This window comes from Micromesistius poutassou (assembly GCF_964030765.1).
Source record: "Micromesistius poutassou genome assembly, chromosome: 15".
NCBI classification, from domain to species: Eukaryota; Metazoa; Chordata; class Actinopteri; order Gadiformes; family Gadidae; genus Micromesistius; species Micromesistius poutassou.
The window spans coordinates 11,560,587-11,585,123 of NC_140285.1; the positions used below are offsets into that span (position 1 = coordinate 11,560,587).

The following is a 24,537-nucleotide window of genomic DNA, read 5'->3' on the forward strand; positions in this document are numbered from 1 at the left end:
CGGAAACCGCTTGGTACACACAGCTACACGCCGCGTTCTGCCGAGGTCAGGTTTACTGCGTGCATTTCCGACGCGTCGGGCAATTTCAACACGCAGAGCGGGGGAGCTCGAGACAAAACGCAAACGCCAACCTTTCTGCGACGCGAGGAGTCGAGCCCGGCGCCGCGTTCCATTGGAAACCAATGGACTTCTTGTGAACTGCGACTGCGACGCAAACACGCAACCTTGTATGTACGCGCCGGTAATGCAGATGGATCACCGACTCCTCTCTTAATAGATGGGAGAGACGGGGGAGGCGGCATAGCTGGAGAGAGAAGAGAGAGAGAGAGAGAGAGAGAGAGAGAGAGAGAGAGAGAGAGAGAGAGAGAGGGGGGGGGGGGGGGGGAATGAGAGAGAGAGGGAGAGATTGAGAGAGAAGGCGGAGGGGGAGAGGGAGAGAATGGGAGAGAGAGAGAGAGAGAGAGGAGGGAGAGAGAGAGAGAATGAGAGAGAGGGAGAGGGAGAGCTAGAGGGAGAGAATGGGAGAGAGAGTGAGAGAGAGCAGGGGAGGGCTGGTGATGCTGGGAGGGGAGGGGGGGGGGGGGGGGGTTGGGGAGGAGGAGATCAGATCATCAAAGCAGGGAACCTAGCGCAGCGTCGCTCACAGAGAGCACGAGAGAGAGATACACAGAGAGAGAGAGAGAGGAGAGCCGAACCAGCTGCGCGCCGCTATTCCAAGAGGAAGGAGCCGGTGTGCGTGCGTCGGTCCTGGGGAGACGCGTCCTGCTCTGTTCAGTTTTGTTTGTTTGTTTGTTTGTTTGTTTGTTGTTGTTGTTGTTGTTTGTTGAGGGGGGGGGGGAAGACTGTAGAGGAACGGCAGTCATTCATGCTCTCTCTGTCTCTCTGCCACTGCTTCTCAGGAGTGGTGCCCGCCAAGCGCAGTCCAAAACTGGTTGTGAGTATCCTTGCTCCTCACACTCTTTGATGCGGATGTGCGTGCGTGTGTGTGTCTGTGTGTATGTGCGTGTGTGTGTGTGTTTGCTTTGTGTGTGTGTATGTGTGTGTGTGCGTGCGTGTGAGGCTGTGTGTGTGGTTATGTGTGTGTGTGTGTGTGTGTGTGTGTGTGTGTGTGTGTGTGTGTGTGTGTGTGTGTGTGTGTGTGTGTGTGTGTGTGGTTATGTTTGTACGTGTGTGTGTGTGTGTGTGTGTGTGTGTGTGTGTGGTTATGTTTGTACATGTCTGTGTGTGTGTGTGTGTGTGTGTGTGTGTGCTTGGTTATGTGTGTGTGTGTGTGTGTGTGTGTGTGTGTGTGTGTGTGTGTTAGTGTGTGCATATGTGTGTGTGTGTGTGTGTGTGTGTGTGTGTGCGTGTGTGTGTGAGCATTTGTGTGTGGTTACGTGTGTGTGTGTGTGTGTGTGTGTGTGTGTGTGTGTGAGCATTTGTGTGTGGTTATGTGTTTGTGTGTGTGTGTGTGTGTGTGTGTGTGTGTGTGTGTGCGTGTGTGTGCTTTATGTATTTTTATTTCTGCTGCCACATGCTTGAATTGTGCTTGTTAAAGTGAAGGGTTTTCCCCCTCTCCCTCTGTGTCTGTTAATCCTCCACTTCCTAGCTCTCTGCGTCTTAACCTCTCAGCCTCTCAGCCTCTCAGCCCTTCATCCTCCACCACGTCTAGTTTGATCTGTTCCACTCTTCCTCTCTTTCCCCCCCTACATTTCCTCAAGACTCCTTCTCCTCTTCTTGTCTTTATTTCATTGTTTCGCTCTTTATTGTTATTTTCCCCTGTGTGCTTTTTATTTTTTCCGGGCCTCTATTTCAATCACCCGTGTTGACACCTGCTGACAGAGGCAGAGCGGTGTGCCCCCCCCCCCCCCCCCCGGGGTGGGGGCTACCCCTGAGGGGTGGGCTGGGTCTGGTCGTCCAGACATCCAGAGACACCGTAGTAGGAGTGTATGTGGGATGAAGACGGGTCTCTTAAGGACGGGGGAGGGGAGTTTAACGGCTCAAACTCAAGCTCCACCTGATTAAACCAATACAGCCCACAGAGGAGGAATACCGGCAGGGCTGTATACTCCATCAAATCAATGCGACCCTTGAGGATTACAGGGTCGTGCTGTTTGGGGAAGGGGGGGGGGGGGGGGGCGTACCACACCCAATGGCTCCGCCCCCTTCGATTGAAGGTCGGTGCAGGGTCCAGTTGACCGCGCCGGTGATGTAAAAAAGATGTAAAAACAGAAGAACATGGATGTAGAAAGAGAAGCGCTGCTCTCAGTAGGCCAGATAAAAGGATAAAGATTAGACTGAAATGGGAATCATTCAGAGCTAGGGGCGGCACCTATACACGTCACATGACATAATGCTCAAGGGATGGCATCCCGCTGATTGGTCCGGTGGGACTCGTATTCGGGCAGGGCTTGTCTGTCAACGGCTGATGGGTGTTTTCTCTAAGGACCCCTCCCTCCCTGCTCGTAACCCCACAATCCCCTCCCCCGCAGTAGCTACTATAGGAGACAGCCGGCTACAGGCAGCCAGAGGTGGGCCGGCAGATCCAGGAAGTATAGTAGGGAAACCTTCTCCAGGGGTTTTCAACAAACCATATGGATTGGTTCATCAGAACGCCCCAGAGGCACAGCATGATTTAGAGTCCACTGTCCTACTTGCACGGAGGGACCTGGCTTACGTCAGGGGCCGTTGATTGGCTGGAGCCGTAAGTGTCCAATGTCATTTATAATTTCAACATCTATGCAAATTCAAACTTTATATCAGTTATTTTTTTATGTGTGCAGATTTTGTTATGTTTTATTTAAATGTAAAACGCTGTGCAGAGGAAGCCTTGACGTGGAACCCAAGGATTTTGACCTTCAGATGAAATGTTTCAACATTCAGACTATTTTCCATGGCAGCCTCTGTTTCCGAGTCATTCCCCCGCATAGCCCTGACACGCCCATTGAATTGTGTTTCAGTGGCGGCTAAAAAAGACCTGACCTTGACGTTTTGTCCCTTTCTTTCTGTCCTCTTTTACCTATATTCACTCTCGTCATTCTCGTCCCTCATCCTTTAGAAGGACTCTCAAATGTGTCTTCTTTTTGTCCTTTACCTATTTATTCTATTACCATCCGTTCAACCCCTGCCTTACCCACCCACACACTTACATTCACACAAACCACACACACACACACACACACACACACACACACACACACACAGCCCTTGGTTCTGCCTCCCTCCTGACGGTGTGTGTGTGTGTGTGTGTGTGTGTGTTCTCTCGCAGCAGTTGGAGAGGAAAGACAGCCAGAACAGCTCTCAGCACAGTGTGTGCAGCCACCGAAGCACCCACACAGACTCCCCCAGCCACCCACCCTCGGTGATGCCCGGTGAGGCATTGGGTCCCACGCCCGCCGCTCCCACCCAGCCCCTGCCATGCCTGCCCCCCCACGACCCCGCCGACGGAAACCTCACCCTGCAGAAGAAGCCGGACCCCTTCAAGATCTGGGCTCAGTCCAGGAGCATGTACGAGAGTCGACGTGAGTAGAGCCTTGTTCTTTTTTCATGTCCCTTCTTTCTTTCTTTCTTTCTTTCTTTCTTTCTCTTAGGGGAGTTCTCTACGTGAATACATGCTTGAACGTTTTTGGTTACTCTTACCGGAGCTCGTACTTGGGGGAAGGAGCCTCTTTAGAACGTCCAGAGAAACAGGCCACAATGAGGGTCTTTTGTTTGCGTCTTTGCCTGCGGAGCAATGTCCACCCATAATGTAAATGTTCTTTGTAGATTGTAATTAAGGGGCAATGATTCTACAATGCAGCAGAAGGTACTTTGAAAGGTATCTTTTAACATAGAAAAAGCATTGTAGCTTTGTGACGTGTGGCCTCACTACTAGCATGTATTTGTAAATGGATGAAGAAAAGACCAATGTCTAATCATAAATACGGCAAACAGTGTGTGAGACAACAACAAGTTGCCTCAAGGAGTAAATCATTAGTGTAGGCTCGGTACTGTAAGGCTCCACAATACATTTTTAGCAATCTTATATAATTCATGGTGTGAGGCCAGCAACAATCCCACTTACACTATGTTCCTGACGAAAAACAAGACGAGAAGAGAGATGATGGAAAGATGGAACATTCTATATGGTCTCAATGGTCTGCGTTGGCCTTAGAAAGCCCCCACTAAGATCACTGGAACACGCAAAGCTCATGTCTTAGGGAGGGGGGGCTAACTAGCACAACACAGTGGGAGAAAGAGAGAGAGAGACAGAGACAGAGAAAGAGAATGGGAGGGAGAGAGAGAGAGAGAGAGAGAGAGAGAGAGAGAGAGAGAGAGAGAGAGAAGAGAGTGGGGAGAGAAAGAGAAAAGGGGAGAGAATGGGAGAGAGAAGGAAGAGACTGAAAGTGAGAGAGAAACAGAGTGACAGAGAGAGAGGGGGGGTGAGATTGAGGCTGAGGTGAGTGAAAGCAAGTGAACAGTGGAGGTAGAGGGCGTGCATGCATTAGCATGTATATTTCTGTGTCCATGAAGTCACGCATCAGGGAGCACATGAGTGCATATTTGAATATGCGAGTGGATGCGACTACACATCCGGAAGGAAAGGGAAGCTGGAGTGCACCGGGACACTGGCATTCGGTTGTCTCCTACAAATCCTCCTGCTCATGTCCCACTGAACACTGCCAGAAATAGTCTGAGATAGTCTGTTCTGAGAGCACCATGCCGGGGAACATAAAACCCGTCCACACACACACACACACACACACACACACACACACACACTCCTCCACTCTCTGCACTACATGTTAGTGTGTGTGTGTGTGTGTGTGTTCGTGTTTGTGCTTACTCATGCATATGTATGTGCGCGCGTGTGTGTGTTTATAAGACCCGGAGGTACTTTGCTTTCGGCGTGTCACACAGTGACCTGGTGAACGTTCGCCATATATCGATACCAGTGGAGGCTTCTCCAGTGAGGACAGGGAGGGAGATCCTCCTTAACATTGTTGAGAATAAGAAGTTTAGATTGCCTACTTTAGACTACTGTAACAAATGAATGCCCTTAAATATGACTATGACTTTAATGCTTTTGTATATGTAATGTTTGTTTCCCTGGGTAAAGGGACATTAGCACCCCCTATCACCTATTGAATATTACTTTGGGGAGGACATTCCTCCCTCAGCCTCCATTGACTCCCATTCAGTTCTCGGGCACTACTGGCGGCCGGTGAATTACATGGGGTTCAATGGAAGAGAGGAGGAAAGTCCTCCTCTGAGTGGGTGGGACTAGCTGAGGGATCTGAATCGCGTCAACGTCTATTCACGAATAGGCTGGAGCCCTGGCTGCGCTATGAACCAATAAGAAGAAATCCTGGCTTCTCTATGAACCAATAAGTAGGAGCCCTGGCTGCGCTATGAACCAATAAGCAGGAGCGCTGGCTGTGGAGCAGCCCGGAGAGAGAGTTTATCCCCTCAAGGGTCTACTGGCTACGAGAACCAACAAACCCGCTCGTATGCCTCGTTTCCACCGAGCGGTGCACTGCTGTTTGTTGCGGTAGAGTGCAGCTCGGTTCGCTTATATTGGCGTTTCCACCGCCAAAAGTCTGCCGAAATAAACACGCTGAGCCTACCTATTTTTTCACACTCCATTGGGTTACCAAGCCGTCTGAAAGGGTGGTGAAAACGTGGAGCTACACACGCCGTTATTCTGAAATCACTTAAAAAATATCCCGTTTGGTATGACCAGGTCACTGATATCTTTGCAACACAAATAGCGAGGAGGATTGACTTGATCTATAAATTAAGTCCCTCAATCTTAATTGGCTTAACACCGTGACCAACATTCTGAAACATCCATTAACATCCACATTTGCCTCAAACAATGTTAGGCTTACAGCCCATGTCAATAGTTGTGAAATTATGTTCTTCTTCTATTAATTGTTTGTTACTCTGACCGTTCTGTTTGATATTGTGGAAAGGATGTTAGTGAATGATTCAGAGCATGATAATGGTACCATTTTAAATGGTATCACTTTTGGTATTGTGTCATCATTTTTCTTAAAACAATTGTAGCTGAAAATAAACATAGCCAAATTACAACCAATAGCTTCAGTCATTGAGGGCAAAAATAGGCCCAATGATAGGCCCAGATTTTTTTATTTAGTTTTACAAATCAAGAGTAGGCCTGATTTGACTAATTGGCTTTGCATCCTTTCCTTCTGCCCTTGTAGTCCAAGACATGCTGCCCACCAGCTTTCAAAGTACAATGCTGCCACTGGTGGATTTGTATCAATTTTATTCACATAATTATCCCTCCCTGCTATTTTGTAGTTCACCAAAACACCCTGAAACAACTTGAGTCTCACATACTTATGCCACCATACGCCACTAACAGTGCAAGCAGGCCAATGGCAACCAAGCGCGCAGTCCTTCCTCCCTCACTTTAAAAACCACCAGCCACCACTGATTGATACACACGAGATTGGTCATTCCTGTTATATAACTGATACAACAGCAGCCGCACCAACAGACCGAGGGGGTCAGGACGGCGGACAGAGCGCTACGGCTAATGGGCTCCCTTGCTTTCCCCCCTGTGTGACAGCCCACACTGGAACAGGGCTGGCTGCGGTGTGCGGAAAAGTAAAGTAAAGTGTGTCCTGACGCAGACTCTCCCTGTGGGCGAACAGACTGGCACCCAATTGCCCAAGTGTCATCTCACAGTGTTGTTCTTTTTTGCAGACAAGCGCAAATGTCATGTCAGGTGTGTTGGGGTGAGTGGGCTGGCTGTTGTGGACTGAAGGGAGGCGGTGATTTAGTTTTAGTGGGGAACCAGAAGAACAACATGTCTGGAAAGTACTGAGACACCTTATTCCCTGAGGAGTATAGGAAAGAGATGGCAGGTGTGTGTCTGTGTGTGTCTGTGTGTGTGTGTGTGTGTGTGTGTGTGTGTGTGGTGACCACTTTGTCAAAGCAACGAGCATCCATTTGCCCCATCACAACATATCGGACAGGAGGACACAGAGTGTGTGATGGTGTTGCTGTGAATGGATCGCTCTGCATCTGATACGGATAGAAACCTAACTCCATGAAGCCCATTAATTATTCAACTGTAAATGTAGTAGGCGTCGATAATGACCCAACACGGGTAGATACAGTAATTGTTTTGAGTCTCCTGTTGTGACAACACTGAGTGGACTAATCTCCGCAGGGGTCAGTCTAGACGGGGATGCGAGACATTCAAACGTGATGAAACATGAGTTAAATGCTTCACTCATTTTGTGTTGCAGTGCCAGATTCTCAGGAGCAGGACATATTCCTGTGGCGGAAGGATACCGGCTTTGGCTTCCGCATCCTGGGAGGAAATGAGGCAGGCGAACCGGTAAGTATCCATCCACGTGTGTTTCTTTTCACAGCACTGTCTTTATTTTTTAACCTTTATGGACCGAACAGAGAAGAGAGACAGGAAATTGGGTTGAAGAAGAGGGGGAATGACGCATAGGACCACAGGTGTGAATCAAACCCGGGTTGATACAGGGAATATGGCCGGCATGGCTAGGGCACTAGCAGGTTGAGCCACCAAGCCACCCCCCTGTCACAGCTTAACCATTATCGGAGTATAGAAGGACACGTCATTGTTTGTAAATCACTGACTTAATTCAGTACAATACAGATAAAAACAACCATAGTCGTCATGAATAGAAATATCACAGTGTGCACACCCACATCACACTGTCACATAAAGCACACTGTAAGGAACCGCATCGATTATTCTGGCATGTTCTTCCTTCCCACTTTGCCCAGCTTGGTTTGTGAGCTTCTCATTCTCTTTCATTCCCTTCTTTGCTCTTCCTTCCTCCATCTGTAGCAAGGCACTGAGGCTTCCCTGCTCACGAGCAACAGAGCGCTACCGACTGAAGCTATAGCGGTCTCTAGAGACACACGCGGACAGCTTGTTATATGAGAGAAGAGGGCCTCATCCACAACGGTTAGGGCCCAGGGTCCACGCATTGCTTTGTGAGGAGCCCAGCAGACAGGAGCAAGAGACGGGAAAAGACAGAAAGAGAGAGCGAGAGAGATGAGGGGTGAGGTGGAGGCGGAGAGAGCAAGGAAATTAAACAGACAGCTGGCTGACAGGCTTTCGGGCTAACCCTCTGATAAAGGAGTTGTTTGCCGTCTTCTGCCAAAGATATAGAGCGGTAGTGTTGGTTTCCTTCGTATGCGAACTCCTAATTCCTCCCACACGTTGCCATACCACATATCCGTGTACCTGACACGCCTTGTGACTCTTATTCTGAACTCTTGCTAGCGGAAGACTTGAGGAACACAATGTGTGCTCATGTTCACTATGTTAGACTTTAGAGTGGCCGCGAAAAGTTCACACTGAATCCTTTGATTGCAGCATTTTGATTGATTGTTCTGAACCCACCTTCCTTTCATAAGAAATTCTTTATTGACACTCACACACTTTTCCAAATATGGAACACATGCTCTACATGACCCCAAACCTCAAGCGTCACGTGATGTTTCCTATATGCATTGCTGTGGATTTATACAACTGCAGTGATAAATACTGGATCCTGATGGGTCAATACCATTCCAAGGGATCACATTTTTTTAGCAGGACACCTCTGGCGAGTTCCCAATGCAGTCAATGCTCTACAAATCCAACTTTATCAACAACAGTAAATTAAAAGGATCGCAAAATAAATATGCTCAAAGCACCACAGAAGAATATTTCAATTTCAGCAAGTTTAAAAGAAGATTATTGATAAAAAGTCACTACTATGTAATCAGTGTTGGTCCACTAATTGGAAAATAATGTATAGCTGCTTACCTCTGTCGTGTGCATGACAGTGCAGATGATTAGACTAATGTGCTGTGTGTGTGTGTGTGTGTGTGTGTGTGCGTGTGTGTGCGTGCATATCTGTGCGTGTGTGTGTGTTCCAGATCTACATCGGCCACATCGTGAAGTACGGCGCGGCGGACGAGGACGGGCGCCTACGGTCCGGCGACGAGCTGACCTGCGTGGACGGCACGGCGGTGGTGGGCAAGTCCCACCAGCTGGTGGTGCAGCTGATGCAGCAGGCGGCCAAGCAGGGCCACGTCAACCTCACCGTCCGGCGCAAGACCTCCGCCTACGGAGGTGAGCGGGGCTTTTAAAATGCTCATGGTGCAAGGCCACACACACACGCACACATATCAAAGTCAAGGTCAAAGTGAACTATATTGTCCGACCGACCATGCATGCAAGTTACATAGAGGACCGAAATTACGTTTCCCCATCCTCCAAATGTGCTTTTAAAATATTGACCAAACAACACATAACATAATAACCTCCAAAAAGACAACAACTTAAATAAAACATAACATAATAACATGCACGTACACGCATGCACGCACACACACCCATGCTGCATGCAAATACACACATACTGTATATGTACGCACTCTCACACACTCACAATGTCTCACACACACACACTCTCTTGGGCTTGGATTTATAACTGTATCTATATATAGCTATGTATATCTATAATATATAGCTCTATGTATAATATATAGCTATATATGTATAATATATAGACAGACATATCCATACATATTTTCAACTCTGAGTGTCGGCCTGTATATATATATATATTTATATATTGCGAAAGTGTACCTTCTGAATTCCAACACCTGAAACTCAGAGACTCAAAGAAGAAGCATTCTCCTCACTCTCCTCCTCCACCTCCTCTACCTCCTCTTCCACCCCTCTCCTCCCCCATCCTCCCCCCTCCTCCTCCCCCATCCTCCTCCTCCTCCTCCTCCTCCTCCTCCTCAGTGTCCAAGGGGGAGGGCGACGTGCCCCCGTCCCCGGCCTCCTCCCACCACAGCAGCACGCAGGCCCCCAGCCTGACGGAGGGCAAGCGCACGCCGCAGGGCAGCCAGAACTCCCTGAACACGGTGAGCTCGGGCAGCGGCTCCACCAGCGGCATCGGCAGCGGGGGCGGCGGGGGCAGTGGCAGCGCCGTGGTGCCGGCCAGCCTGCAGCCCTACGACGTGGAGATCCAGCGCGGGGAGAACGAAGGCTTCGGCTTCGTCATCGTGTCGTCCGTGTCCCGGCCCGACGCCGGCACCACCTTCGGTGAGTGGAGCCTGGGTGGTGGTGGAGCCTGGGTGGTGGTGGAGCCTGGGTGGAGCCAGGGGGGGTGGAGCCTGGGTGGTGGTGGAGCCTGGGGGGGTGGAGCCTGGGTGGAGCCTGGGTGGAGGAGCCTGGGGGGTGGAGCCTGGGTGGAGAAGCCTTGGGGGTGGAGCCTGGGGGGGGCGGTGGAGCCTGGGTGGAGGAGCCTTGGTGGTGGGCGAGGGGAGACCTTGTGAATCAGGAGCATGTCAGGAATGAACCACCTTGGAACCACCAGCCTTGGCCAAGCCAAGGCTGTGCTTACCAATGCCTAGTGCGATATTTTCCAATTATGGGGGGCCCAGAGTGGTTTATTCTTCTTATACCACAGATTCCAACAATGATTAAATTAATAGACAATTTAATACTTTTCTGCAGCGCTTTTGCGCATATAGTTTTTGTGTTTTCAAGGAAACATCTTTCACAACAATACTTAACTGTTAACTGTTAAAAGGCAAAGGTGTCCTGTTATTAATAAAATAATACACACCCTTGGAATGTTATTGACCAGGATCAAGTATTTAACAATGCTGTGGTATAAGTTGGGATGTCTTTTCTTGTTTGTTGTGGGATCATTAGTGAATAGTACTTCCATGTGAGCTGTGCGCTCTTTGACCTGCAAGCAAGACAAACATCTTTGATTTGATCCTGTTCTAATTCCTTTGAAATCTGCTTACTTATTGCGAGTTTTTAATTCATTTCTTTCTGAAATCGATATTCCTCTGCATTGTTACAGCATTGCCCTTTCTATCGCCGAAAGGACAGAAAATGCTTTTATGGACATTACTATTATTGTACTGCAAATGCTAAATGTGCAAAATATGTGAAAAGGAGAAATTATTGATCCCTTCTCGCGGCTGCTTGAATTATGAATAGCTGTGTGGAACCATCCAGAGTGCAGGGATCAAAATCCCTACTCTCATGAGCTTTAGGAGAGAGAAATCCCTTCACGCCCAGAGCCTAGCGCTAAGCTAGCGGCAGTCATTTTATATAAAAATATCACATAGTGGAGCCTCAGCGACGGCCCTCACCATGCCCGCCTGTGTGTAATTGATGCTGACTCAGCACAAGCCATAGCTGTCCCTACTGTTTATGGATGAACCCGAAGGATTAAAATTGCATGCGTAATAGCGGCTCAGGCGGCGCAAATGTCATCTTCGGGACAAATTTGATACAACGCTCCGGTTGAATCAGTTCACCGAAGCAAAGTCACTCCAAGGTCCCCCTCGTTGTGTAAGCCCACCATGACAAGGTGCGATGGTTCGTCACATGACAAGGACAATGGACGAGGTTTTGCCATGCCGACTTCTCACTGCGGTGGGGTCCCAAGGGGGCATCATGGTGTGGTGGCTCTGTAAAATAATCAATGCATGATTTTTTTTCACTTTAAAATATATAATTCATCATGGCATCTGAGATGCTGTTACTTTACATCCCCTTCATCTTTAAGCCTCTTGGTCCTCAGGCGCTTACATTCTCTTCCCCCCTTTTTTTTTACAAACGTTTGCTACCTCCTTGCATCGCTCCTCGACTCTTCACCCTTGCAAGAATGCGCTCGGCTGGGTGAATGTGTATGTTCTGACGTGGGATCCTGGGGGTCGCCTTGAGTCAATAGCATGAGTCATTCAGCCATGCAGGTCGAAAAGTCAAGGCCATTGACCTGTTTGTTAGCATTAGCATCGCAAAGGGCGAGCACATGCCGTCATCCACAAGGATGCAAGCACCCTTGGTGAGCACCTCCAAAACCCCCAGAGCTCCCAGAACCCCCAGAACCCCCAGAACCCCTCAAACCCCCAGAACCCCCAGAGCTCCCAGAACCCCCAGAACCCCCAGAGCCCCCAGAGCCCCCAGAACCCCTCAAACCCCCAGAACCCCTCAAACCCCCAGAACCCCCAGAACCCCTCAAACCCCCAGAACCCCTCAAACCCCCAGAACCCCCAGAACCCCTCAAACCCCCAGAACCCCTCAAACCCCCAGAACCCCTCAAACCCCCAGAACCCCCAGAACCCCCAGAACCCCTCAAACCCCCAGAACCCCAGAACCCCCAGAACCCCCAGAACCCCTCAAACCCTCAGAGCCCCTCAAACCCCCAGAACCCCAGAACCCCCAGAACCCCCAGAACCCCTCAAACCCTCAGAGCCCCTCAAACCCCCAGAACCCCAGAACCCCCAGAACCCCCAGAACCCCTCAAACCCCCAGAACCCCCAGAACCCCCAGAACCCCTCAAACCCCCAGAACCCCAGAACCCCTCAAACCCCCAGAACCCCAGAACCCCAGAACCCCTCAAACCCCCAGAACCCCAGCAGGGACAAGAAGTGAGGCGGAGGGGGACCATAAGACGGATCCTCCTCCTTTTAGCCTTGTTGTCAGGTCTCAGAATGACAAAGACTCCTCTGTTGGATCTGCCTCCAAACTTATGACATCCCTACAAAAGCCCCGCTGCTTGGGTGGAGGTGTGGTGGTGGCTTAGCCAGTCACTCCTGCATGTTGGGCACATCTCACCCGGGCCCATATCTCATTATTAGTATTTGGATTGGGTAGCATGAGTCACACACAGCCACTAATCAAGGTGGGGGGGGGGGGGGGAAGAGACGATGAGAATAAAGAGAGGAGGGGAAGATGATGTATGGCTCCCCAGGGAGGTTTGGTGAGGGGCGGTCTCAAAGCCATGTCGCTCCTCTGTGGCGGGTGGTAATGTAGGCGTGAAAACAAAAAACAACCCACAACACAACATGCATGTATATATATATATATATGAATACACTTCAAACACATAGGCTGTAGGCCACGTTGCTGGCGCCCTGCGACGCAGGGAGACCTACCAAAAACCCAGCCACACTCTCTCTCTAGAGATTCATTATAATTCTAGGACACCATTTCTAAGAGCCTAGTGCTTAATAATGTCCCCTGAATCCCCGAACAAGCTGAGATAAAGACTGTCGTGTTATTGGCCAGTGGAAAGACTAAGGGGTGTAAGAGGTGGGGGATCAGAGAGGATCAACAGACCCCGACTTTCTTGTTAGCATCTCAGGTGTGGCGCTACCAGGGGTCTTTGTGATTCAGGCCCCATTTATTAACACATCAAGGGTAGCAGGAGGGCGGAGGGAGGGGGGGGGCAGGCACAAGGCATACTGGGGGAGGGGGAGTGGAAGCGGGGGAGGCGGTGCTGAATTAGCCCATCAAAATCATTCATTATTCATGGCTGCTGGGTTGTGCGCCGCGTTGTGTTGTGCATGCAGGCCGATTGGAATGTGTTTCTCTGGGACACGCACACTGTTTATTGGTTCTCTGCGAGCTAAATGGGACAGATGTTTAACCCCTTTTGCCTTCTTCTTCTCCTCCTCCTCCTCCTCCTCCACCTCCTCCTCCTCCTCCTTCCTCTCTCCTTCTCCGTCCCCCTTTCCCTTTCTCCTGCTCTTCTGCTTCCCATCTTCCTCTCCCTTGCACTGCTTGATATCTATATCTATAAATCTATACAACTAAACGAATCAATCCCCCCCCCCACATGTGAACTCACACACATAATTGAACCACACGCAAAATCGCGACGCCAAACACGCATGTACAAAACAAAAACAAAAACAAACAAACAAACATACAACACGAAAAAGCGGGAAATGCTTGTGTGGCCATGCCCCACAAAATAGGCCGCATCATCGAGGGCAGCCCGGCCGACCGCTGTGGGAAGCTGAAGGTGGGCGACCGCATCCTGGCCGTCAACGCCTGCTCCATCACCAACAAGTCCCACTCGGACATCGTCAACCTCATCAAGGAGGCCGGGAACACCGTCTCGCTCCGGATCATCCCAGGTGACGGTAAGGCCGGCCGGCGTCTCTGCGTTGCTCTGTCCATCCCTGCAGTGGTTGTGTTAACGGTGCAGAAGGATGTGACTTATTCATGGGTGGTAGTGGTGGTGGTGGTGGTGGTGGTCGTGTAGGACGGAAATGGTGCATGGATGCTTTCCCCCTCTCTCTCTCTCTCTCTACTCTCCGTCTCTCCCTCTCTCTCTCTACCCTCTTTCTCTCTATCTCTCTCTCTACCCTCTTTCTCTCTCTACTCAGTTCTCTCTCTCTCTCTCTCTCTCTCTCTCTCTTCACTGGTGAGAGTCCTTTTCAGAGAGCTAGGGCGCTCTCTGAAAAGGGCTTCAGCAGTGGGCCAGGAGCACCCTGCTCGCCTCGGAGCGTGAGAGAGTAGAAGCTCATCGTGTGGGAGGAGGGTGACACTGCCCCGAGGTAGTGTTTGTTTTAGTGCTGTGCGTCGGATATGAAGGGGGCCTGTCGCTACTGTGCGTGCACTTATGTGTGTGTGTGTGTGTGTGTGTGTGTGTGTGTGTGTGTGTGTGTGTGTGTGTGTGTGTGTTGGTGTGTATCTCAATGTGTGTCAGGATTAAACCCATGGCTAACGCTTAATAAGGGTTTCCTGTTTGAGTTAATCTCCTCAGAAATGGAAGTGCATACTGGAACACTGCAGCACAAGCAGTTTTAGACGTGAAGCACATTTCCAAGAGCGTTTACAGTAATGCATGGGCAGGTTATTACTTTCTATTACTTTGGGCTTATAGATCGTTACATAACAGACAGGTCAACCAATTAAAGCCTGCAAAGCTGGAAGCAACAGGTTCTATTGAGATGAATAGTAAAGGACATGGCATACAAAACACTTACTTACTGTTTAGTTGCTGCAATATGCCTGCACAATAAAGTCCTATTTGTATCAATATTGCAATGCAAATGCTTTGTCTATATCTCTCCGCTGCATGCACTACAAATACAGAGGGATGTTCACTCTATGTTGCCTAGCAACAGATCGTGCCTTGATGTTATAACATCTCACGTCACACGTACTGCATATTGGATTTTAAACAGATCAGCATATGTGCTTGCATGGTGCTTGCTTAGGTAATTGTTTACGCATGACGAGAGAGAGAGAGAGAGAGAGAGCCAGGGTGAGAGAGATAGCTGGTGAGAGAGAGAGAGTCCTGAGGTATGCATTCCTCCAAGACTAATGACGGTAGGGAGTGCGTAGGGCTTGGGGTGACTCAGATGCTTTTTAACTACAGGCAAAGAGGAATTCATTAAAACCAGTGGCAATGGGGACTAAACTGTGTTGGCATACTCTGTGCTCTTGGCTGTCCTAGATGGTTATTATTATCAAAATGTATGTTATATTGAAATCATTGTATTATTTATGGTGTCCATATTCTTAATATGCTTCATTGTCAATGTCTATCCATCCCTCAAGCTCTCTTTCTCCTCCTCTCCATCTACCTCTTTCCCTGTGTGGTCTGCCGTGAGCCTTACCCAGAATCCTCTTTGTTTCTCTCCCAGAGTCATCGAACGCCTCTTTGCTGACAAACGCGGAGAAGATCGCCACCATCACCACCACTCACAACCCCCAGACAGAGACCAGGTGGGCGCCCCCCTATGAGTTTTACACAGACAACAGGAAGTCCTCAGACAATGTCTGTGTCTCTTTCACCAACCCTAATATTGTTTATTATGTCCTGTTGTTACAGAAATAACTCAAAGTCTAAAGGAGCGCCACCGCCTCCACCATCACAGGCTCAGTCCACACAAGTAAGTCAGTCTGCAACAAGTTAAAAACATCAAGCTTGTATTCGGTGTAGCAAGGTGCTTTATGCAAGGCATACAGCCTTGGGAGGAGTAAGGGAGCCTTTGTCGGAGCACAATGTGTCTTGAGCTGAGCCCGTTGTGGTTAGGACTGTCGTCATCTGTACCCTGATCGCACATTGAGGGAGCATTCATTATTCAGTGCTTTCTGGGTGATATGCATGCTGAGTGTGTTTTTTGAGTCTATTTGTGATATATTAAGGAGTCTATCTCTCTCTCTCTCTTGCTCTTTCTATCTCTCTCATCGATATATATATATATATATATATATATATATATATATATCTCAATCTATCTCTCTCTCTCTCCCCCTCCTCTCTCTCTATCTATCTTCGTCTGTAAATCCCTCCATCTCTTCCTCTATCCATCTCTCTCTCTCTCTCTCTCTCTCTCTCTCTCTCTCTCTCTCTCCCCCTCTCTCTCCGCCCCTCTCTCTCTATCTCTCTCCATCTGTAAATCCCTCCATCTCTTCCTCTATCTATCTCTCTCTCTCTCTCTCTCTCTCTCTCTCTCTCTCTCTCTCTCTCTCTCTCTCTCTCTCTCCCCCTCTCTCTCCGCCCCTCTCTCTCTCTCTCTCTCCCCCTCTCTCTCCGCCCCTCTCTCTCTCTCTCTCTCCATCTGTAAATCCCTCCATCTCTTCCTCTGTCCGTCTCTCTCTCCCCCCCCCCCTCTGTCCATCTGCTCCCCAGGACGCTGAGTTCTACTCGGTGGACCTGGAGCGGGACAGCAAGGGCTTTGGGTTCAGCCTGCGCGGAGGCAGGGAGTACAGCATGGACCTGTACGTGCTGCGGCTGGCTGAGGACGGGGCGGCCGTCAGGAACGGCAAGATGAGGGTACGGCCTTGTCGTTATTAGGAGGTTTTAACTGTGTATTCCTAGGAAAGCACTATTATAAGCCTATTGTTATTATTGTTAATATTATTAGTGTTGTTGTTGTAGTTATTCTTGTATTAGTTGTATTATTAATATCATTGTTATTGTCATTATGATCAATCGTTATCATATAGAGATAGGCCATGTGGTATTAGCGCTGGGACACCATTCAAGGTGTGAATTGAACCACGGCTCTCATCAGTGATTGCAGCCTTGTGTTGCCCCTAAAGTAGTTATCTACTGGTCGTGGTAATGACTGCACACTCTCTAACTCTCACACACACACACACACACACACACACACACACACACACACACACACACACACACACACACACACACACACACACACACACACACACACACACACACACACACACACACGTTGTGTTTTCAAGGTAGGGGACGAGATCCTGGAGATCAACGGTGAGAGCACAAAGAACATGAAGCACGCACGCGCCATCGAGCTGATCAAGAACGGGGGCCGGTGGGCGCGGCTCGTCCTCAAGCGGGGCGACGGGTCCGTGCCAGAATACGGTAGGTCGCGCTAGGCTAGCTCCGGCTAGCTACCCTAGATCGTGGTGGTTTTACTCATCATCCATTAATGTGACTAACGCTGCTAACGGCCACCTTGTAAACTTACCTCCAACCCCTTTCCATTTCTGTGTAGGCTCAATGATGCAGAAGCTTTGTTTAATGTAAATAATGATATTTGAAGGACAAAATGAGGCGCTCCACTTGACCTCGTGCTGTTTAGTACTTGTACACCTCTTGCACTCAAATCAACATGTTGACAATGGTGGAATAATAATGAGTAAAAGCACTGGTGCAGTACACAATGATAGAGGAAGATATAATAACAGATGGCTATTTTGGTGTAGATGAACACTTAAAGACTGTGTGTAGTGTAGTGGCAATAACGTGATCCCCTGGGAGCCATTGTGAGAGGGTACTAGGCTTACTCTGCTTACCGTGTGAGTCACGCAGTAATTACTTTACTCTGGAGTTCACCATTTTTTGATGTTCTGTTTTCTGTTTAGTTTTTTCTCTCTCGGAAACCACCTCTGCTTGACACAGTCTTTGATAGTGAAAGATCAATGAATTTACATTTTTTCTATCAGAACCAACTCCCTTTCCTCCTCTCATTTGAGATCCACTGTAAACAGTCTCTTTCCTGTTGTACTTTCTCTCTCTTTCTCTCTCTCTCTCTCTCTCTCTCTCTCTCTCTCTCTCTCTCTCTCTCTCTCTCTCTCTCTCTGTCTCTCTCTATCTCTCTCTTCTTCTCCTCTTGTTGCGTGGGCTCTTCCTCCTCCCCTGCAGCGATGATGGCTCCTCATCTCGCTGTTGGTACTATGAGGAATGAGAAGATGGGAGAGCCCTGTTTCTACCTTATGGGACAAAATCAGACCACGGTTTGTAGCCAGCGGTCTGCCGCAGCCCAGCTCACTCAGTCCACCTGTGCTCCGACTAAACCCACCGCTTCTTCCAGCTCCGGGCTGAGATACATGCATCTCCCCCATTTGTTGCGTGTGTACGTGTGTCTATGTGTGTGTATATGTGTGTGTGTGTGTGTGTGTGTGTGTGTGTGTGTGTGTGTGTAAATGTGTGCGTCTACATGGGTGTGTACAGTGGTCATGCTACGTGTCATGTCATGTGACACCAAACTGTGCTACATCTTCATACCGCCTCCCCCCCACCCCCTTATCCCTGAATGTACACTGACCCCCCCCCCCCCACACACACTTCCACCGACGCGGCACACAATGGTTATTAATCCATGATGTCACCCACATGCTGCCATGGCAACCTCTCTCTCGATTGCGAGACGGGCGGCCAACAGACTTCCATGTGGTGTTGTTGTGTGTTACATGGCTGTTGTTGCTTTTCTCCCCCAAATGCTTTTTGTTTTGTTTTAATGGACGCACATTGATGATGGCCTGCACCTGTCGTCTGCTTGTGTTTTGGACCCATCGTTCTCATAGACAAAGCAAGCCATTGAAGTGTTCTGTGGCTTCAATGTTTGTCAGCCATGTCACCATAGAAATTGTCTTGTCAATTTGAACTGAAGCCTTGATTCCCTGTTCCCCTTGTAATATATATATATATTTTGCAACATGGACGATTTGAAGATGCATGCATGAATGCATGATTGCCTTCAAATCCCTGACCCTAGTCAAAAATATCTGAATGTACCCCCATATCTGAATGCACCGCCTTTTTCAGCTACAAAGCATTAAACCTAAACCAAGTTCATGCAATGCAAAAAAACGGTATCCACCTCTGCAACTTTATTGCCAACCGCGTGACCTCCCTTGTGTTTTCCCCTCCAGACGGCAGCAATGACGGGTACCCTCCCACACCCGGGGCACAAGACTCTGCGGAAGTGAGACATCTGCCGCCCAAGAGCCGCTATCACACCTCATTGGAGTCCAGCTATCCACCAGACCTTCACACACCATCACGCCAGGAGGAGGCGGTGCGCGGGCGAGACAGAAACCGGGCCGGGGCGGACCGGATGGACTATGAGGGCCGGCAGTTCCCCCCCCACCATCATCACACCTGGAACAACAACAACCACAGCAAAAGTACTCCCAGACAACCGTCTCCCGACAACCAGGGCAGCAACGGCGGCGGCGGCGGCAGTGGCGGCAAGAAGGGCCGAGGGCGCAAGGTGAAGAAATCAGAGTCGGAGAGCGGCATCTCCAAGCTGCTGAAGACCCTGAGGAAGGACAGCTCGGGGAAGAAGGCGGCCGAGAAGGAGCGGGGGAGGGAGCGCGCCACCAGCAACAGCAGCAGCTCCACCCTCGACCCGAGGACGGCGCAGCCGCAGCGGCGCGGCTCCCTGGACCGCTCGCCCACCAGGAAGCGCAACTCCTCCCCCGACCGCCGGCGGGCCAAGTCCATGGACCGGCGGGCGGAGCGGGCGCCGCCGCGCGACCGCACGCCCGAGCGCGAGAACGAGCACGACGACGGCGGCTTCCTCAGCGTCACACCCGACCGCAAGTCGTACGAGCGCCGCCTGCTGCAGGACCCGCAGACGCCCCGCCGTGGCGGCGGCGGCGGCGGCGGCGTGGCCGGCACCCCCGAGCGCGGCAACAACAACAACAACCACCACCACGCCGCCGACTCGCTGTCCCTCCTCAGGGGCCGCACGCCCGACAGAGCCGCCATGAACAACGGCAACTTCCTGAGGGACTCTTCCCCGGAGCGGGACCTGGCCAACGGGACGCTGGAGAGGCGGTATCGGACGGAGCGCGACTCCTCGCCGGAGAGCAACTACAGCCGGGAGGAGGTGAACTACGCGCCGGCGGTGGCGGGGGCCCCCAGGCTCAAGGACTACTACAGCATGATGAAGAACAACGCGGGCCACAACAACGCGGGCCACTTCAACGCCACCAGCCACAACAATAACACGCTGGGCCCGGGCCATGGCCAAGGCCAGCTCCCTGAGCCCAAGAGACGGCTGTACAAGGAAAGTCCCAAAGACCTCAGTATCTAGAGCCGTAAAAACAGAGAGCCCTCTCCTCTCGCACCACTCTCTCCCCTCCCTCCCCCCCCTCCCCCCGTCTTATGTGTGGAAACCTATGTACTATACACTGGAAGTGAACTTAAACTGAGGACACACAACTCCTTGTGAATGGTTGGATCTGTTGGTTGAGTAATAGTCGATTGATTGAGTTAGCTGACTTAAGTCCTTGTGATCCCAGCTGGAGAATCAATTAAAGAAAAAAAATATGAAAAAACTGCAGGAGTACGGCGCTTTGGGTTTCATTCTGGTTGTTTCGTTATTGTTCTAGTTACTTTGAGCATAAGAGAGGTTGTTGTATACTGTAGTTCCGGTATTGTATGTGCCTGCATATGAATAATCAGTGATGTTGCTTTTTATAGGCATTTCTGATCTCTAAAATATGTGTTTCCTCAGAGGTTTGAAGCATTCTTCCAACGGTGGTGACTTGTTCATCCAACACAGAGGCTACTTTTCAACGTATTTGTCTTTTCCACTCCTGAGTTGCTTTATTAAATGAACAATAGCACAAGACACTGAGGGTTCACAAGAGTTGGCAACGTGTTACTGGACATTTAGGGAAAGTATAAGGGAAGATTCTAATTCTCAAAGTGACAAATATAATGTAATATATCCCCCCTCCCTACCATTTGTTCACTATTTATTTTTTAATCGGTTAAAATTCGAAGGAGTAAGACTTGTAAATGTTATTTTTTCACTATGTTTAATTTCCGGGTTCAGAAAGTACAAATTCTCCCCAGTATTTTGAGGAACAAAATAACGAAGGAAATGCAGTTGTCTCAATGCATGACTGGAGCAGAAGCATGTCAGGGCTTTTACTTTCTGAACGTGGTGAAGGTCCTCGTCCGACCACACTTTGGAAACGCTCTGGTAACACCCTACTAAATATGCTTGGACACTTGATGGTGTGGCAGCTAGCCGTCATTCCCTAAACATCCCCTCAACATCCACGCACTGTATTTCAGAGAAAATTTCATTTACGCATACCGATACCCAGGAATTATTGACGGCCTCCGGTCTGTCCTGCCTGTCACTCAACCACGACCCGGCTACAAGCTGATCTCCACCACATATCATGCTGCACACAGATACTATGTGCACATAGAGATTCATCCATGTTACTGTAACCAGTTCCAATTTGTGTAACAATACCGATGTGGAGAGGCCACGGGGTAAATTAACTTTGATTTGATTTGATTCAACGACAAAAAAACATTGCATCGTCAAACGAGTCCTCTCCGTCCAAGATGCATGTATGGCTGAGAATAGCTACGTACTCATCTCATCCCAAGCATTCCAACAGATATGGCGGTCACACCTCGCTCTAAACAAACCGCTGTCCGTCTGTCCGTCCGTCCGTCCGTCTCCCCCGGGTGTTGAGGTGGTGGGTCACGGCGCGGAGTCACCTGTGGTCCGTTGCGGTACACAAGTCAGCTGATCTGCCCACCTGAGCCATTCTGTCACAGCACTGGAGTCTGACTGCTGCTTTGATAACGTGTTTTATGTGTGTATTCTCTGTTTTATGTTTCACTAAAGAACTAAAAAGATATTGGATAGCCATAAACAAAATGCATTGTTTTATCACTGTTGTCGTCATGGTACTGTATTTAAGAAACAGAAGAAGAAGATGATGAGTAAGAAAAAAAGAAGAAACATTTAGGATGTTAAAAACCTGTTGGCCATAACGTAAAAATAATTTTAATATGTAACTAATAGGAACCTGCTAAGGATTAAAATGTTGCCTTTTTCTTGTACAAAAGAGAAATTTATGGGGATCCTCAGCAGTGAGGAATATGATGGTGTGTTTATATTGCCGACATGGACCTGATGATTCAAGGGGAGGTATGTTCATAAACTCTGAATCAGGTATAAATAGACAAAAATGGAAGACTGTATTTGGTTGATCAGAAGCTGTTTGATGGTTTGAATCTCTCTCTCTCTCTATGGTTAGCCTGCCTTTGTATTATAGAGCACTTGTATGCAGTCTGTTTTCTTTAAGCATTATTTCTTGCAATGTGCTCCAGACATAATGCTGTCTCTGTGTTGATAAAAAGCAGTACATGTATATGGGCCAATCTTTTTATTTTATTTTATAAAACTATGCATATATAAATACTACATTGTTCATAGCTTTATTTGACCCATGAAGCTATACATAACATTAGTCTAAGTACAAGTAGATGTGGAATTATCCAATAAAGCTTCTTTCCTTGAAATGGATCACACACTGTATATGTAGCTATCAAAGGAAGTCTGTGAATGCTATTTTTATTATCAAATAAAGTTTTCCATACAAATTCAAAAGTACTTAATATTTTGTTGAGCAGACATGTTGTGGTGCAGATGGGATGCCTTCAGGAATCGAATGGACATGCAATAGAACAATAACAATGAAACATATCAATACCACATATTATAAAACGGGTGGCTTAAATCAAGCGATCTGATTGGTTCCCAACTGTTGTATAATGAGCGTATACACACAGCTATGACGCCCATTCAGTTTACAGAGTTCCGTATCACTCCGCGCCTAACTTGAACTGTTGTTTATTTATATATAAAAGCAATATCATAGTTCACTGAAGCCTAAAAATATGTTGCTTGATGGAGACGGTGGAAATGTTGTAAAGCAATAGGCATACGGTGAGTGAACTGCTCGATAGTAGGCTAAATTGCCGGCGAACCAAGCTACCGTCTCTAGCCTTCATCTCTCTGAAGGACGCTACAGTGTGTTGCATAGCAACCGCCGTACACTTTGCCGGCAGCCAGGAGGAACTACTTTTTTGTATTCGTTAAAAGAAAATGCTTTTCCGACTTTCTAGCTTTTTCAATATTGAGGGTGGGGCATCCGTGGCCTACAGGTTAAAGACTTGGACCGGTATCCGGAAGGTGACCGGTTCGATTCCCGAGCGGTAGACAAAAATATGGACGGGGAGTGGTTGTGCAGCACTCTCCTATGTCCTGCCCTTGAGCAAGGCACCTGAAACCCCCACATTCTCCCCGGGCGCTGCACTGCGGCTGCCCACTTCTCCGGGTGTTCACCGGCTCCCGGATGGGTCAAAAGCAGAGAAAGAATTTCCCCCGAAAAGGGACAATAAAGGGTAACTTAACTTATACGTTCATTATACCACAGCCTGTCTGTCGTAGCGTGGTAAAGTTGGTTTTATATTGGACGTTGGATATTCGACACATTCGAAAAATCTATTTAGCACTGGCTTCGATGGACGCATTTGTGTCAAACCAAGTTTGATGTGTTAATACAAGGCCTGCCTATATAACACAAAGCTTCTTTTGTAAAAAAAAAAAAACATATTTTGATTTTATACCATTTTTATGTTGATAAATGCTTTAAATCTATTATGCGGCTTCACTTTTTGACTTACCCATATCAAAACACATAGGGTGAACCCAGCTAACTGCCCCACACATAACACAAAGCTTCTTTTTTTCCAAAAACCCACCCTTTGATTTTATACAAAAAATTTTTTATTAAAAAAGGCTATGAATCTATTATGCGGCTTGGCCTTTTCACCTACCTATATCAAAACTCATCTGGTGAACCCAGCTAACTGCCCCACACATAACACAAAGCTTATTTTTTTCCAAAAACCCACCCTTTGATTTTATACCATTTTTTTAATGTTAAAAGAGGCTTTGAATCTATTATGCGGCTGGGCCTTTTCACCTACCCACTTCAAAATACTTCTGATGAACCCAGCTAACTTCCCCACACATAACACAAAGCTTATTTTTTCCAAAAACCCACCCTTTGATTTTATACCTTTTTTTTTTATTAAAAAAGGCTATGAATCTATTATGCGGCTTGGCCTTTTCACCTACCTATATCAAAACTCATCTGGTGAACTCAGCTAACTGCCCCACACATAACACAAAGCTTTTTTTTTTTCCAACAACCCACCCTTTGATTTTATACCATTTTTGTTTTAATTAAAAAAGGCTATGAATCTATTATGCGGCTTGGCCTTTTCACCTACCTATATCAAAACTCATCTGGTGAACTCAGCTAACTGCCCCACACATAACACAAAGCTTCTTTTTTCCAAAAACCCACCCTTTGATTTTATACCATTTTTTTTATGTTAAAAAAGGCTATGAATCTATTATGCGGCTGGGCCTTTTCACCTACCCACTTCAAAATACTTCTGATGAACCCAGCTAACTTCCCCACACATAACACAAAGCTTCTTTTTTTCCAAAAACCCACCCTTTGATTTTATACCATTTAAAAAAAAAAAATTGTATAAAATCAAAGGGTGGGTTTTTGGAAAAAAAAAAGCTTTGTGTTATGTGTGGGGCAGTTAGCTGAGTTCACCAGATGAGTTTTGATATAGGTAGGTGAAAAGGCCAAGCCGCATAATAGATTCATAGCCT

General features: G+C 48.3%; 1 protein-coding gene across 10 annotated transcripts in view; it reads left to right on the forward strand.

The window, feature by feature from the left end:
- Window positions 1-22,440, forward strand: part of LOC311359927 (membrane-associated guanylate kinase, WW and PDZ domain-containing protein 1-like) — a 77,154-nt gene extending 54,714 nt beyond the window's left edge. For 8 of the 10 annotated variants that reach the window (XM_084479965.1, XM_084479966.1, XM_084479969.1 and 5 more), the window contains 11 exons: window positions 900-934; window positions 3,248-3,500; window positions 7,242-7,333; window positions 8,902-9,097; window positions 9,779-10,081; window positions 13,729-13,932; window positions 15,445-15,526; window positions 15,633-15,693; window positions 16,437-16,580; window positions 17,018-17,156; window positions 18,950-22,440. In XM_084479965.1, coding sequence (XP_084336091.1) covers window positions 900-934; window positions 3,248-3,500; window positions 7,242-7,333; window positions 8,902-9,097; window positions 9,779-10,081; window positions 13,729-13,932; window positions 15,445-15,526; window positions 15,633-15,693; window positions 16,437-16,580; window positions 17,018-17,156; window positions 18,950-20,118 — 2,678 coding nt within the window. In that variant the 3' untranslated portion in view covers window positions 20,119-22,440. The remainder of the gene's footprint in view (window positions 1-899; window positions 935-3,247; window positions 3,501-7,241; window positions 7,334-8,901; window positions 9,098-9,778; window positions 10,082-13,728; window positions 13,933-15,444; window positions 15,527-15,632; window positions 15,694-16,436; window positions 16,581-17,017; window positions 17,157-18,949) is intronic. The other 2 variants (XM_084479963.1, XM_084479967.1) reach the window with 2 other exon arrangements.
- Window positions 22,441-24,537: the final 2,097 nt, after the last annotated feature.